Source organism: Chrysemys picta, chromosome 4, assembly GCF_011386835.1.
Source record: "Chrysemys picta bellii isolate R12L10 chromosome 4, ASM1138683v2, whole genome shotgun sequence".
Taxonomy (NCBI): Eukaryota; Metazoa; Chordata; order Testudines; family Emydidae; genus Chrysemys; species Chrysemys picta.
In genome coordinates, this window is record NC_088794.1 from 87,291,261 (window position 1) to 87,307,007 (window position 15,747).

A 15,747-nucleotide genomic window follows, 5' to 3' on the forward strand; every position below is an offset into this window, starting at 1 on the left:
TGCAACTTGCAGGATATGAAATTAGGACAAATCTGTTGCAATCAGGATGATCCTATAAAGTTCAGAATGGTTGGCATCTGTAAGTAGCTAAAGTATTTCAAACCTGTTAAGGTAAATTGCTCGTCTCATTAGCAAGTCTTTGGACCAATTGCTTCAAAGTGAAAAGTTCCAGACAGTAATCCTCCCCTTCTCTCATCTAGGGCTTGATCCTGTGCCCATTGAAGGGAATGGTAAAGCTCCTATTAACTTCAGTGGGGAAGGATCAGGCACATAATGATCTTTTGGGGTGAATGCTATTGGATCTGTGCAAGCAAAACAGCATTTGGTAGGCCTAGTTTATCGAGTTGTTTCACTTGTACCTTGAAGTAACATTTCCTGTTCCACAACTGCCATTGCTAGTACCACACATTGTTTAGAGAAGGTCCTCCCTAGATTCACACACACTCAATTGATCATGAATGAACCTCAGAGCAGTTATTAATCTTATTGCCCTGCTGCACTCTAAACCCCCTTCTAATCCAGCTTCTGTTCTCATGGACAATGAATGCAGTGAGATGAAGGCAGGATCAGCGCCAACGTGGAGCTGCCCTTTTTACTAGTCATTACAGCAGGGGTTTGTCCATCAATTGCAGTGCTTCTTCCTTTAGAGTATTAAAGGAGAGGGGAGTGAAGGGGAATTAAAAGGGTCAGAAGTTATGCGCTAGGAGGATGACAGAGTCTCACCCTGGCATTTGGTGCCTGGTGAATTTCTGGACTGGGCTCCTTGTATTTAATGACTGACCTAACAAGACGTTGCAGACCTCCTGCCATTTGGAGAGCAATGAAGAGCTCAACAAGAATTAAGAAAGAGTGCATTGTGTCTTTGATCCAATGGGCAGTATTAAATCTGCCAGGCAGTGAAATAAAATCTCAGTAGAGCCTCAGTTCACTTTCTAAGAGGATTAACACTGAGTTATAAGTTCCCTTTCCTCTGCCATTGGTTGTAGACTATTCTTCCTTATGTACTGCCAGTGGTGCTGTGGAGAAATAGGGCCTTCATGAGCTCAAACTGGTTATAAGCAGCTGGTTGAGACCAGTTCGAGGCCTGCAGTGAGAATAGCGGGAAGCTAGATGCTGCTTGAGTCTTTTTGTTCTTTCTTGTGCTTTGAAGTGACCCTCACCTCTCACACAATGCTAAAGCCATGCTGCACACTCACAGAGGAAAGCCAAAACTGGTGGTGATGCTTTTTTGTCATTGTTTTGAGCAGCATTTGCATGACAGGGCTGGGTCCAGTGCCATTATCTTATGCCTGGCTTCTGGAACCATAGGTGTTGGAACAATTTTTATAGTGGAGGTGCTGATAATGGAAACCATGGATACCGTGTATTTGTTGTTTATTATTACTACTTCAAGCCAGGAGGTGTGATAGCACCCCTGATGCTCCATAGTTCTAGAACCATTGTCTGAAACCTTATCCAAATCCCAGTCAGCACTGCGTGCAAGTAGTCTACTCCAAAGCTGGTAGAGTGAAGAAGTCCACTGCCAAGCAATCATCCCTTGAGATAGTTTTACTTGGCTCAAGATATGGTCAGAGAGCAAAGATAAGTCAGGGGAAGGTTTTACAGCAACTAATTAAGGGAGCTTCAAGCAGTGACCATCCTTCTTCTTCAAAGGAGCCTCTCTAACAAAAAAGTGAAGCGTTGGAAGGAGTGTAGAGCTGGACAAGCTGTCAAATAGCCCCCTTGGGAGTGACCACTTCCTTGAATACTCAATACTTAGGCAACTTAGCACTCAGGTCTGAAAATGAAGTACTAAGCTCCAATTGGGATTTTGGGATGCAGAATCTAAAGAAGTCCAAATATGAAAATCCATGGATTTGTGACTGGAGAGTTGTTTGTTTGAACGTCTGATCACTTTAGCCACACTCCTCCAGCTTTGTCTGCTCCCTCTCTGCTGCTGTTATGGAGGAGCTGGTTGTGTCTCCATGGTTAATGTTTCAGTGAGAATTCCAATCTAAGCCATATGTTGACACACACCCCCTCTAACTTTCTGTAGAAAGGCAATATGAAAGGTATGAAAATGACTGTGCTTAGTTTAAGGGAGGGGAAGGATTTTACTGAGATTTTTTCAAACTTGCAAGATAAATACTTCTGAAATGCTAAGGACTCAAACCTTAGCCCTTTTTGAAATGTAAAATAAAGATCTTCTGATTTATTTCAGCCACCACTCAGTGAAACAGAATACTCTGTAAGCTCAAACACTCATTCCTAGATTGTTGCCCACTCCCATACAGAGTATGGGCTGTTGGAATGTTGGTTTTGAAACAAAAATCGTGTTTTATGGATTAGATCTCTACCTACCACTTAGTGGTTAAAATTTTAATTACCATTGATTAAAGTTTTAATTGCTTGGTGAATAAAGTTTTCTTTACTAAGCATGTAGTAACTGAAGTTTTAGCATGTCACAGTAAGTGACTAGCTGTCAGCTATTGGGGTTCAGGGAGCACTGTGTGGTTTTGGAGGGATCAAGATAGGCTCCAACTCTGATGTGCAGGGACTTTAGCACCCAGCACTCCTGCTGAGGTGCAGTGGTTAGAACCTCCATTCCAGTGGATCTTATATGACCCAGCAGAGCTCGGGTCCCCTCCTTCAGTCTGCAGTAGAGGGACATAGATGCTGTAATTTACACAGTACTTCTAATATAGGAGTGGGAGGAGAAGAGCTGCATTCTGGAAGGCCAAACTATTGTTTGGAACTGAGGGGTACAGGGGTAGTGGTGAGTATCAAAAGGGAATAAAGCAAACAAAGTGAAATATCATGACGGGAGAAGGGAAGCAGTCATGCAGAAGGCAATGGAGATCTGTGAGATTTTTGGAATAGTCTGCCAAGGGGGACCAGAGAAAGCACTATTATTTGAGATTTAAAATTAGACCAGACAAAACAATGGAAAATCCACTTCACTAACTCCTTCAGGAGAGACTAGATAAACCACCAGGTCTTCTTTTGCCCTCTGCAAGTTTACTTACTCTTTTGCCACTATCCCTGAACATTTCCATTCCAAATAATCATTTGCCCTCCCTGAATATGAGAACTCACCCCCTCCTCGGCTCCTTCCCTTTTAAGAAAGGAGCTGTATTTGATGCATTGTGTAAGTTGTCTCTGAAGCTCTATATTGATCCCAGGGGTGAGAGCTCACAGTACTGATGAGGGTAGGAGCGATCAGCTACAGGCGTTCCTGTTGCTGGGTTTGCTGAGGGCCTGACCATTTTTAAGACTTCAACAGATGTTTCTGTTTAGAAACTATTGGCATCTTTATGGACTGTTTTTTCCATTCTTCCCTCTCCCCCTGTGTCCCAGCAGCAATGAATTATGTAAGACTACATTCCAACCTTTTCCTTATTAATATTTCGGTAGACACATCCCTAAGAAGTGGATCCATGTTTTCCTCTCATACTTCTGAGGGCATGGACATTTTCTTGCGTGTGTGTGCATGCCCATGCACCCAGAGACCATTAAAACACATACACATGTGCTCTCTCACATCCTCACAAGTTTATTCGCATCTTTAATTCATTCACAATTCCAAAAAGCAGACACTGAACATGGCCCATGGGTAGTCTCAAGTTTTCCCTTGGTCTTCATATTGCAGTCCTACTTGCTATGCTCTGTGTATAGTCCCTACAACACCAAGGAGCTAAGTTCTATCTGCATTTGTATCTTCGCACAACTGACTACACTGCAGGTGCTTAACAAATAGCAATAAATAATAATAAGCAATGGAAATAGATGTAGCAGTTGCTGTTTCTGTTTGCAGCCAGTCTTGCAACTGCTCTAACAAACGTGATCCCAGGTTTAGTGATTTAGCTGATCGTTATTAAAAAATAAATCATTCAGACAATTGTGGGTGGGCTACATGCACTAAACCAGTTTATTTGTATTCTTGAGAAGGTAATCCCAAAAAGTACACTGTGTAATGTGTACAGACCAAACTGGTGCTGTCTGGTTATACTTAACCAGTTTACATTTTGCTGAAAAACTTAAAATCTGGCACCTGGTTGGATTAAATTTTGAAAAAGATTATGTAAGTAATGTGTGCAGGGCCATATGCAAAACTTTTTACCTGCTGATTCATAAATTGGGCTTTTTTTGCATTTTCTTCTTCAGGAAACTTGGTGCAGCACAACCATTTTTCATACTCACTATTTGTCTATCATCTGCTCCTTTCTCTTTTTTATAAATCTGATTTAAGCCTTCAATTGTTGAAATTTACTTAAGGTAACTAACTAAGATTGCTGGAGGTGTGCCTACTCTGCTATGTTTAGATTTCCCTCTGGATTTGAACATACCAGGATTTTTGGATCTGGGATTTTGGATTGGCCCAGTTTAAAGACGTTGCAGATACAGAGAGAAGATCTAGATCCAAGCGTTACGATAGTCTAAGGGAGTTTTTGAACTGAAATAATCTGTGAGGATTGAATCTGTGACCTTTGGTACAAAAAGTGGCCTCTGCTAATTAAGCTAAAGGAGTGACTTCATTACTTGGTAGCTACAGTAGGCTCTTACTTTCTTTGTGGACTAGCTAGTAGAAAAGGACATGATGCTCTTAGCCAGTTTGTTAACTGGGGGTGGCAGGTTGGTTCAGGCCCTTCTGTAGTTATTGCAGCAAACCTGCTCTGTAAATCCTGCCTGTATCCTTCTGCTACAGAAATACATTTTAAGAAATGTAATTTGTTCTTTGCTGGTATAATTTTCTTATTGTCCATCACTGTGAATATGAATATCTTGTCCTAATTGAATAGGGTTCAATTATTTCCAGCTATGTTTGAAATGAGCTTTTTGGCTTTTTAATTTTTGTGTGAATCTGCTGTAACTGAAAGGTGCTGAATGGACAGCCCTGGATGCTAACATCTTCCATTTATCTATATTGTAGGTACAGCTCAGACAACAACTGAGCAAACCCCCAGATTCCCTCACATTACCTTACCAATGTGCCTCAGCCCTGACCTGAAGGGATCACTGCTAGAGTACAAAACGGAGTCCACAGTCCATTTATTTCTTGGCCTCTCAACTGAGACTGCCCAACAAAGGAACCAGTAGCAATGATGGTTTTAGTGATGTGGCCTTGTACAGCTGATAAAAAGATTCTAGCAGTTGGAGTCTTCTGCCTGTGAACAGTTAGAGCATGGCATTGGCAGTGCAAGCATTCCTTATGCTATCCTGCTTTTAGACCTTTTTAAAGTCCATTCCTACCCATAAAGAAGATAGAGATAAGGTGGGGAATAACTTTTATTAGACCAGCTTCTGTTGGTGAGAGAGACAAGCTTTCGAGCTACACAGAAAGCTTGTCTCTCTCACCAACAGAAGTTGGTCCAATAAAATATACTACCTCACACACTTTGTCTCTCTAATATCATGTGACCAACACGGCTACAACACTGAAAACATAAAGAAGATAGTCTATGATATATTCTACTTTTAGCTGGACCAAATTCATATGCTAGCATGAGATGGGTACAACCGCCATTGAAGTCAGTGAAGTAACCCACTTACACCTACCTTCTCCTAGGAGCGGGTCTTTTTCTGGACAGAACTGAGACATTTCTCAGTAGGCTAGGATGGGTGAAGCTTTCTTTGTCACTGCCTGTGCTGTACCTGTTTTGTGGATACAGGACTCTAGTTTCATAGTTCTCAGTCAAGCACCTTTCACCAGTAATGTATTCACTTAAAAACTTTGTACAGTAGACGGTTTGGTTTAGCTTTGTATTTTTTAACTCTTATCCAGTAGATAAGATATTACTGTTTGAGCGGTTATTCTCTATACTTTTAATGGGGAATACCACTGGAACTGGTAATATTTTTCTTGCAACATTTTTTTCCTTTGTATCAGTAACTATGCCCCCATGTTACACAAAGCTTGATGTTTTATAAACACCTTAGAAATATTAGTGGTACGAATCCTAACCATGGCCTGTTTTTGTTATTACTATTATTTTTAGGAAATAGTTTTTTACAGATAGTCACACGGCAAGCTAGTGGAGAGCCAGGATTAGCACTCAGGAATTCCTGGCTCCCAGTCCTGGTCTTACTCCACTACACCACACTGCTTTGTGCTTTTCCTGTGGAGAGTTAACTTCACTTCAGGTTCCAGCAGAAGATGCCAAGCTATGAGCCCTTATCCAAGAACAAAGATTTGCAAAAACACCAAATGGAGCACATAAACAGACTAGCCAAGGAACTTGATGCTCTCTTTTCACAGAGGTCTCGGTGCTGAAGGTCTGCTCAGACCTCTCCCCATTAAATATCAACTCTCCCAGCTACCTGGACTTGTGGCTCACTGGCTGAAGGCTTTTGGCAAGCCCTGTTTTGTATGGTTGTATGGCTGATGCTGCATTTTTACAGGTTTGTTATATTTTCCCATATTCTGAGAAGTGAGCATTCCACTGTCAACAAATAAATCTCTTTGCCCAGTGAACAATTTTCCATTAGCAACTTTGTGCTCCCATACTATAGGGTGCTGTAAACAACAGTGTTTACGCTTTCTGTGATTATAAGAACATTAAATCTCCCCTCTGTTTATATGTTAAACAGGCTAAAACAACCCCAGCCTGGCCTGTTGGGAAGGGGTGACAAGCTGCTTTTTCAGTGTGCTCGCCAAGGATGTCAACTTTTCTGTAGGTTTATTGCATGAATGAAAGGCTTAAGGGGATGGAAAGCTTTTGTCTGACAAAAGGAAGATCCATCAGGCTTAGAAATGGACTGAATGATGTCTTGCCTATTGCGATTTCCCTATGAGCACGTTTTGGGGGGGCAAAGGCAGGGGGTATTCCATTAGAAATCATAGGTGAGACCTTGGAAAGAATTCTCATACAATACTGGTTCTGCCCAAGTGCTAAGAATGTGATTATTGCACATGGAACAAGCATATGGCCTTAGGAAAAGAAATACAAAATAACCTTGGTTTTGTGTAGCATCATTAATACACACTGCATCTTGAATGCTTTACAGTTAAATAATAAAGAAAAACATTTACCTCTCCTATCTTATCTATATATGCTATCCATCCACCCATCATATTTCAAAGGTGCCCATCACTAGTGAGCAATAAGTACTAATATTGGGGTTACTATCAAATAACTCATCTTTCTTCTTATCATTAATACAGTTTCAACACTGAATGTGTTTTATTATAAATAAAATATTGAAAATAGAATAAACAATAGCAGAAAAGAGAGAAATGAAGAGAACGAGGCAAGGGAGGAAAAGGAGGTTCTCACCACCAGGGATGAGACTGTGTGAAGTAACAGGCCGGAGATCAGTACCAGATGAAAAGCGGGAGAGGAGTAATGAGAGATGAGACTAGGCTGGTGCAAATCTCTGTAGCATTTTAAAAACAAAGAGGGTAGTTCTGAAGTGGGTTATTGTGAAGAGAACAAGAGAAACGAATAGATGCAAAGTACTGTATATTATACACTTTTTTTTTTTTTACTACCTTCCCTTATTTTGCTGAAGGATGAAATCCATCTTGTCCTGGTGCAATTCCGTCATGTCATAGATCAATAGATAGCACAGCCTGAGCATGCCACTTGGTATTCCAATCTGACCCTGATATTTCACTGGACACCTCCCAATTTTAACTGGTTTAAATATCTGCAAGTGCAGATGCCTTAAACCTCCCTTGGAGTTCCAAAGCAATTTCTCACCCACTGCACAAATGCAGGGCTCTCATAAATGTCCTACCAATGGGACAAAGAATTAGGACTCCTCAAATTTCAAGACTTCATTTAAAAATGATACTACATTGAACAGGATGGCTCAGTACTAGCCAATGGAACACGGAGACTTTCATTTCTAGGTATCAGTTTGAATCTGATCTAAGTTGACCGTCCCTCTTAAATTATCGTCTGATGTTTGTTCCAGTGACCATATGAAATGAGGTTTTTTTGTAAGGGATGCGGGGAGGGTCTTATGAAGTCCCAAGGGACAGGTGTCAGCATTACCAAACCCCCCACCATAGCTGACACAAATCACTACCTTAGTTGGCAGGCTGATCAGAGTGAGCCATGGACTGAATAGGCCATGGAGAGTTAACTCCCCACTCACTCTTAGAGGTGTGAGGCACAGAAATAGAGAATGTGAGGAGAAACATGGCCTGCTGCTGTTTTTGCTGTACCCGTTCTGTGGATAGAAGGTTTCAGGCTCCAGGGCTGTTGATCCATCATCTTGCATGAGCAAAAGCAGCCCATTTATTACAAGTAGGTTGGTAAATTATGGTGGAAGCCAGTACAGGGATAGGATGGAGGCAAGCTAAAGTGCTGAACTGGCCTTGGGACTGGATTTGGGTCCACCCGCTGTGCCTTCCCTCCATTGGGGGTTGATAAATATCCTCCTTCCCCCAGCCCCCTTTTCCACAGCAAAGAGCAGAGACAAGGGGACCCTTTCATCTTGGCATAGCACTCTGCTGATTAATGTGATGCAATGTTCCCATGTAGGCAGAGGCAGCAGTATGTCTGCCGTGTAATTAGGAGCGAGATAATGAATGCTTTAGAGGCTATTCAAGCACTGCTGCCCGCCTCCCTGCAGAACGAGGCTCTTTCTCAGCAGTTAAGCCAAGTGGAAGGAGGGCCGGCAGAAATCTCATTGGCTCTCTGCTTAATTGTACTGGAAACTGGGGCCTCACAGGGCAGAAAAGAAGAGTAAGGGTTGGTAGGGGAGAGATGGGCAAGTGGGTCTCCTCTAACATTACAGGACCAAAGTTTTGTTGTTGTTTTTAATGTGTTTGACCTTGTGACAGTAGAAGCTTTAAACATGCACATCTTGGCTTTGTATGTGCATGCCTTTTTTGTTTCAAATCATATGGGAAAGTCATCATTTAATAAGCATAAGACTCTGCCTTCTCAGTAACCCAGGGGCAAAGATGCTGCTGCTGCTGCTGCTTCATGGCCTTTGAAATGTGGGAAACAAGCCAGAGACACAATAGGTTTATTCTTTATTGTGGGGCTTTACAGTTACAGCACCATTGTCTAGTTAATAGTTGCAAAAAGGACACTCCCCTTCTCCTGACCCCTATGCGCACACAGGGAAAACAACCCATTGGTTCTAAACACTCCTACCCAAACTTCCCCAGATTCATATGAGACTTAAACGAGAAAGAAGCTAAAAGTTTGCCTGATCAGCTTGAAGCCAGTGAATCCATGCTTTTTATTAGAAATTAAGTTTATTCCCCATATGGTTTCCTAGATTATTTCTGATGTTTGCTAATGGAAAAATTATTTTAAACTTCATAACTGAACACACAGTTGGCTAAATTCAGCGAAATGCAGTCAGATGTTAGCAGGTGTAACTCCCAGAAGAACCAAATCCACCAGTGATATAAATGTGGTGTAAGTTGCATAGTGGGTGTAAATTAGTCAGAATACAGCTTTTAACTAGATGGTAAAGTGAAGAAATTTGCAGTGATTTGGTATTGTCGGTTTGCAAACTGAGTGCAACTTTCGCAGCAAGTGGCCAATGGAGGATCGGGTGTAAAATAAAGCAATGCTCGCACATGTTCAGATTTATGCCTGATCCATCCCAACAACCCCTAGAGTAAAATTCACACTAGTATAAATAGGTACATCCCATTAGCTTCAGTGATAAAATTGATCCGCACAGAATACCAAAATGGAGTAAGTCCCACTTTATTTTGCACCCACACTGAGTGCCAAATGGATGCAAGTTACATTACTACATCACTTGCTCCCATTTTTAATCAACCCAAAATGTAACTAAAACCACCATTTACTGCTGGTTTTCACCTAATTATCAGATAGTGGAAGCTCCCTGTGTAATTTTCAGGACTTTCTTGCATATATAGAGCCAAAGGAAGAGATGGAATTGGACGTTTAACATGATGATGCAGTTATGACAAGATCAGATTTTTTTCCCCCACCAGAAATGTATATTCATCACCACATACCACGTGCAACTGGAGTTAGTGGCAGAGAAGGCAGTTCTACAAAACAATCAAAGCCACCATTCCATTGCTATCTCCCAGAAATCCCACAGAGCTATCCAATCGTACACAGACACACATTAACTGATATTCTTGCACATGCTCTCACACACACACACACACACACACTCATTACACCTCATTTTGGTCATGCTGTACCAATGAACAAAATACCACTCTCACATGCTCGCTATGGCACCGCATTTCCTGGGTCTCTCACGTGCACTTTATTTTTATTCTTTCTCTCTCTCTCTCTCATGCCTGAGACCCGGACAGTAAAAGTTGAGGAGTGGATAGTGGAAATAAAGTCAAGATAGCCCTGTTCAAGCTGAGGGAAGCACAGAAAGTAAACAACATAAAGGAGAAACTAGAACCCCATTCCTAAAGCAGATTAAAATGTTTTCCAGAGTCTCCTCCTACTGATGAAGCTGGCTGGCAGGAAGTGATGCAACATGATGTAAGTGTTTCTTCCACTAGCAGAAATACAGAACATCCTCCAGAGGGGGCAAAGTCACTGATGGTGTTGACCGTAGGTCTATAAACCATAGTATCTCTAAATATATCATAGGCAAACCTGCTGATGAAAAAACATTTGGTGATCTAACTGATGACTTCAAGTTTCATTCCTGTGCCAGTGAGCAGAGTCTATCTGTGACTGGTACTAAAAGAAATATGCACAAGAACCCATGACTAATTTGGTGTGTTGTAGAAGGATGCAATGTATCCCTACCCTACAACTTACCTGATGATGAAAACAAACCTCACCAGATTCTTATTTGAAGAGCTATTTGTTCAGCATCTACCATGCATCATCTGGAGGATTTCCAAGTGAGTAAGGCATTCATTTACCACAAAGTTCCACTGATGTGACCTCTCGCAGGGCAACCCACGAAGACACTGACACTTCTATAGTCACATGACATTAATGGCATTTGCAATTTAGTTGTGTCTGCAAGAACACAGATGTTCTGCCCCGTTAGTCACTGGCTCCCCCCACACCCATGTTTATTGTTCAAAATGCTGAGTACAATTGGTTATAGTCAGGAAACGAAAATATATTCCCATGGAAACTGTTTTGCAGAAGCTGCCATGTGAATCTCAGACATCTCTGTAGCCTTCCATGTCCTGACAGGATGATATATTAGGTGCAAACTCTGTGAAGGAGTTTGGGTGCAGGAGGTGGCTCCGGTCTGGGGCAGAGTGTTGGGCTGCAGGAGGGGGTACAGGGTGCTGGCTCTGGGAGGGGGCTCAGGGCTGGGACAGGGGGTTGGGGTGCAGGAGGGGATTCAGGGTGCAGGAGTGGTTATGGGGTGCTGGCTCTGGGAGGGGGCTCAGTGCTAGGGCTGGGGCAAGGAGTTGGAGTGTGGGAGCGGTGCGGGCTCCCACTGGGCAGCGCTGACCTGAGGTGGCTCCCAGTCAGTGGCGCAGTGGGGCTAAGGCAGGCTCCCTGCCTACCCCAGCCCCGTGCCACTCCAAGAAGTAGCCAGCATGTCCCTGCAACTCCAGGGGGGGCACATGGCTCCGCGCACTGCCCCTCCCTTCAGGCACTGCCCCTGCAGCTCCCATTGGTCCATTAGCCACAGTTCCCTGTTCCCAGCCAATGGGAGCTGCGGGGGCAGTGCCTGCAGGGAGGGGCAGCACATGGAGCCACGCCCCTCCCCCCACCACCCAGGTGTCACAGGGACATGCTGGCCGCTTCCAGAAGCGATGTGGGGCCGGGACAGGCAGGGAGCCGCGGGACTTTTAGCATCTGGAGATCGACTGTCAGAGGCTCCACGATCGACCAGTCGATCGTGATCTACTGGTTGGTGACCACTGCTCTAGATGAGCAACCTCCCAACACTTGGGGGTCAGTTACAAGATAATGGCCTATTTCCAGGCTCCATCCCAAAGTTACACAGTAGTTTTGCCAAGTTGAGAGCGTAGAGATCAAAGGGACACTAAACAGTTCAAAAGACCCTCTGGAAAGAGTGAGGGAATCATGAATTTGCTATTCCTGGGCATGGAACACAGACACTTCCCTGCAGGATGTCTGAAAGCAGCTGGGGCCTTCCCCAACTTTCAGGGACCAGTAAACCTTAGGGAAAGCAGGCATGCATAGAGACTGGTTATTATTTTAAGGTTTATTTTCTCTGGCATGTTTGAGTTTTAAATAAACAAATCTTTGCTTTAAGAAGGCTGTCTGGTGACTGGACACCACTTGTCATAGCTCCTGGAAGGGAAAGGACTGCAGGTACTGAACCTAGCTAGGACCTGCTGAGGTAATCACAGCTAGCTGCTGGGGACTGCAGCCAAGACCTGGTCTAAAAGTGAGAGAATCACATAATTCCATCCCAAGAGAGGAAATAGTTCAAGGCCTGAGACCTCAGAGGGGGTGCGTTCGAATAGACCAGGAGGGGTCAGAGGTTCAGTAAGCCCAGTAACTGACACACAGATCCACTGTTCCCTAATAGCATACGTTTCCTTTCCTAAGTTTCATCCCTTACCTGAAGAGATACCACTTGTGTATTTATTTTGATAACGAGATGCCAGGACTCTTGGGATATCAGCTTGTTGGAATTATGAGGGTATATCAAAAAAAGAACAGCAAAAAGCATGTTCTTTATTATTGCAGTATAATGCCAGGCCCAGTGATGCTTCCAGAAGGCGAGAGAGAGAGAGAGCAGAGCATAACGTGTCCCCGACCTGTCCAGAGGGACATAACAGAAGAAGTTTTATTTTATTTGTTTATACAGTGACTCAGTCTGTAGTAACTGGGTTAAAGTCCACTTAGAAATAAAGAGAACAAAAGGCCCCCTGTTAGTACTGGACATTTTCCTCTTAAGATATCACAGAAAAGATTTAAGAAAAAAAGAAAGGAAAGAAAAACTCCAGCAGGATGCAGGAAGCCACAGGCTTATAGGAATGTGGCAGTGCTTTGGAAAGGAAAACACAGCCTCAGACTTTCATCTGCAGATTTTTTTCTTCGTTTTTCCTTAGCTTCTCTACAGCCCATTGCAGCTGAAAGCATTATCAAGGCCAGATCTCCAAAGACCACAGGGCTCCTATATGGAGGGCAAGCACGTGGGTGGGGGCAGATCAGTGGATCCAGTGTTCCCCAGACAGAGGAAATATGCTGGATTGTGCCGATCTCTGGAGTTTTGCCTGCCAGGGGCTTCTGCAGAGAGAGAAATTGCACTGGTGTGGCTGTATCCCACAGCCACTTGATCCCATAGTCCCTTGCCAGATTGACAATCCTTCAATGGCCAGATTCCTTGATCCTATAGAACCTGCTGGAGACAATATATAGGGCATTGATTATTATTGTTTGTTTTTCACATCAAATCACCTCCTTTATCCAAGTATCTGAAAGCACTATCTAAACATTAATTAAGTGACACTGTCCCCTATGTGGTATCAAGAAGTGTCTGAAATGTTTGCAGTGAAAGTATTTGAACTGGGAGGGAGCATAGGGCTGCATTTTATTACAGATGCAAACACTGTCTTAATATCGGTAAACTAAAATTTCATGAATTTTTTCTTCAGATTTTTTTGAATGGAAATTGAGTCATTTTCAAGTGAAGGTGACTAGTCAGGGAAAGCATGCCCAAGTGAAGTTCTGAATATAAAAATAACCATTTCACTGAATTTTGCAAAAATACAAAATTGAAGAAGTTAGCAGGTTCTAACTGTTACAATTGCTCCAGTCAGTAAAATCAACATAGTTGTCACTGACTTCGATACGTGGAAAAATACTGGAACAAATTATTAAACAATTAGTTTGTAAGCACTTAGAGGATAATAGGGTTATAAGTAATAGGCAACATGGATTTCTCAAGAACAAATCATGCCAAAGCAACCTTTTTTCCTCCTTTGACAGGGTAACTGGCCTAGTGGATGCAGGGAAGCTGTAAACATGATTTACATTGATTTTAGTACACTTTTGCCACAGTCCCACATGACATTCTCATGACCAAACTAGGGAAAAGTGATCTACATTAAATTACTATAAAGTGAGTACGCAACTGCTTGTAAAACCTACTCAGAGTAGTTATCAATGGTTCTATGTCAAACTGGTATGACATATCTAGTGGGGTCCCACAGGGGTTTATCCTGGGTCTGGTAGTATTCAATATTTTCATTTAATAATAGAGTGGAGAATATGCTCATAAAATTTGCAGATGACCTCAGATTGGGAGTGACTGCAAGGACCTTGGAGGACATTCAAAATGACCTTGATAAATTATAGAATTGGTCTGAAATCAACAAGATTTCAATAAGAAAAGTGCAAAGTACTACATTTAGAAAGGAAAAGTCGGAGGCACAACTACAAAATGGGGATAACTGGGTAGGCAGCAGTACTCCTGAAAAGTATCTGGGGGGTTTAATGGATCACAAATTGAATATGAGTCAACAATGTGATGCAGCTGGAAAAAAGGCTAACATCATTCTTGGGTGTATTAATAGGTATGTCATATGTAAGACACAGGAGGTAATGGGCAGGTTGAGCTGGGGTAGGGTGCCACACTTCAAGGAAAAGATGTGCATAGACTTGGAAGAGTCCAGAGGAAGGCGATAAAAGGTTTAGAAACCCTGACTGATGAGAAAAGGTTAAGAAAGGCTCATTTAGTCTTGAGAGAAGAAGACGAGGGGAGACCTGATGAGTATTCAAATATATTAAGGGCTGTTATAAAGAGGACAGCAATCATTTGTTTTCCATGTCTGCTGAAGGTAGGACAAGAAGAAATGGGCTTAATCTGCAGCGAGGGAGATTTAGATTAGATATTAGAAAAAACTTTCTAGCTATAAGTTAAGTTCTGGAATAGGTTAGCAAGGGAGGTTATGGTAGGGTTACCATTCGTCCGGATTTACCCGGACATGTCCTCCTTTTGTGTGCTAAAAATAGCGTCCGGGGGGAGTTTGTAAAGCACTCACAATGTCCGGGATTTCCCCCTCCCCCGGCAGAGCGAGCGGCTGGGAGGGCTGCAGGAAAGTCCCGGGCTGGACTCCGGAGCAGCTTCCTCTTCCCACCCCCCCCCCTCCCTGCATTCTGAGCCGGCCGGCAGCTCCTCCTCCTGCAGCCCGCTCCGGCAGCCCTGTGCAGGGCCAGGGACCGGGTTTTGTGTTGTGCAGGGGAGCTCAGCCATGTGTCCGGCTGGCACAGAGCCCAACACCCTGTTCTGAGCAGCAGGGTAAGGGGGGGCAGGAGAAGGGACAGGGAGGTTCTGGAGGGGGCAGTCAAGAAACGGGGGGGGGCTTTTGGAGGGGAGTGGAGAAAGTTTTGGGCAGTCAGGGTACAGGTAGGGGGTAGGGTCCTGGGGGGCAGTTGGGGGGGGTCTTAGGAGGGGGCAGTTAGGGGACAAGGAACAGGGAGTCTTAGGTAGGGGGTGGGGTTCTGGAGGGCAGTTAGGAGCAGGGGTCCCAGGAGGGGGCAGTCAGGGGACAAGGAGCGGGGGGTAGGGGGCTGGGAGTTCTGGGGGGGAGCTGTCAGGGGGCAGGAGTGGGGAGAGGGATCGGAGCAGTCAGGGGACAGGGAGCAGAGGGGTTTAGATGGGTTGGGAGTTCTGGGGGGGCTGTCAGGGGGCAGGAGTGTGGAGAGGGATCGGAGCAGTCAGGGGACAGGGAGCAGAGGGGTTTAGATGGGTTGGGAGTTCTGGGGGGGGCTGTCAGGGGGTGGGGAGTGGTTGGATGGGGCGTGGGAGTCCCAGGGGTCTGTCTGGGGGTGGGGGTGTGGATAAGGGTTGGGGCAGTCAGGGGACAAGAGGCAAGGAGGCTTAGATAGGGAGTGGAGTCCCGGG

General features: G+C 43.9%; 1 protein-coding gene and 1 long non-coding RNA gene across 25 annotated transcripts in view; one reads left to right on the forward strand and one right to left on the reverse strand.

Annotated features, from left to right (window-relative positions):
• The window catches only part of RAD51B (RAD51 paralog B), a 682,929-nt gene that overhangs the window by 588,577 nt on the left and 78,605 nt on the right, over positions 1-15,747 (forward strand). For 5 of the 24 annotated variants that reach the window (XR_010600606.1, XR_010600609.1, XR_010600608.1 and 2 more), the window contains one exon: positions 10,378-10,427. The exons of the other annotated variants lie outside the window; for them this stretch is intronic. Coding sequence is in view for 2 of the 5 variants with exons in the window: in XM_024109216.3 (XP_023964984.1) it covers positions 10,378-10,427 (50 nt within the window). In the remaining 3 variants the exon portion in view is untranslated. The remainder of the gene's footprint in view (positions 1-10,377; positions 10,428-15,747) is intronic. 24 annotated transcript variants of the gene reach the window in all.
• Positions 12,553-15,747, reverse strand: part of LOC135983122 (uncharacterized) — a 37,646-nt gene continuing 34,451 nt past the window's right edge. Inside the window, exon 2 of the long non-coding RNA XR_010600613.1 lies at positions 12,553-13,242. This is a non-coding gene — a long non-coding RNA (uncharacterized LOC135983122). The remainder of the gene's footprint in view (positions 13,243-15,747) is intronic.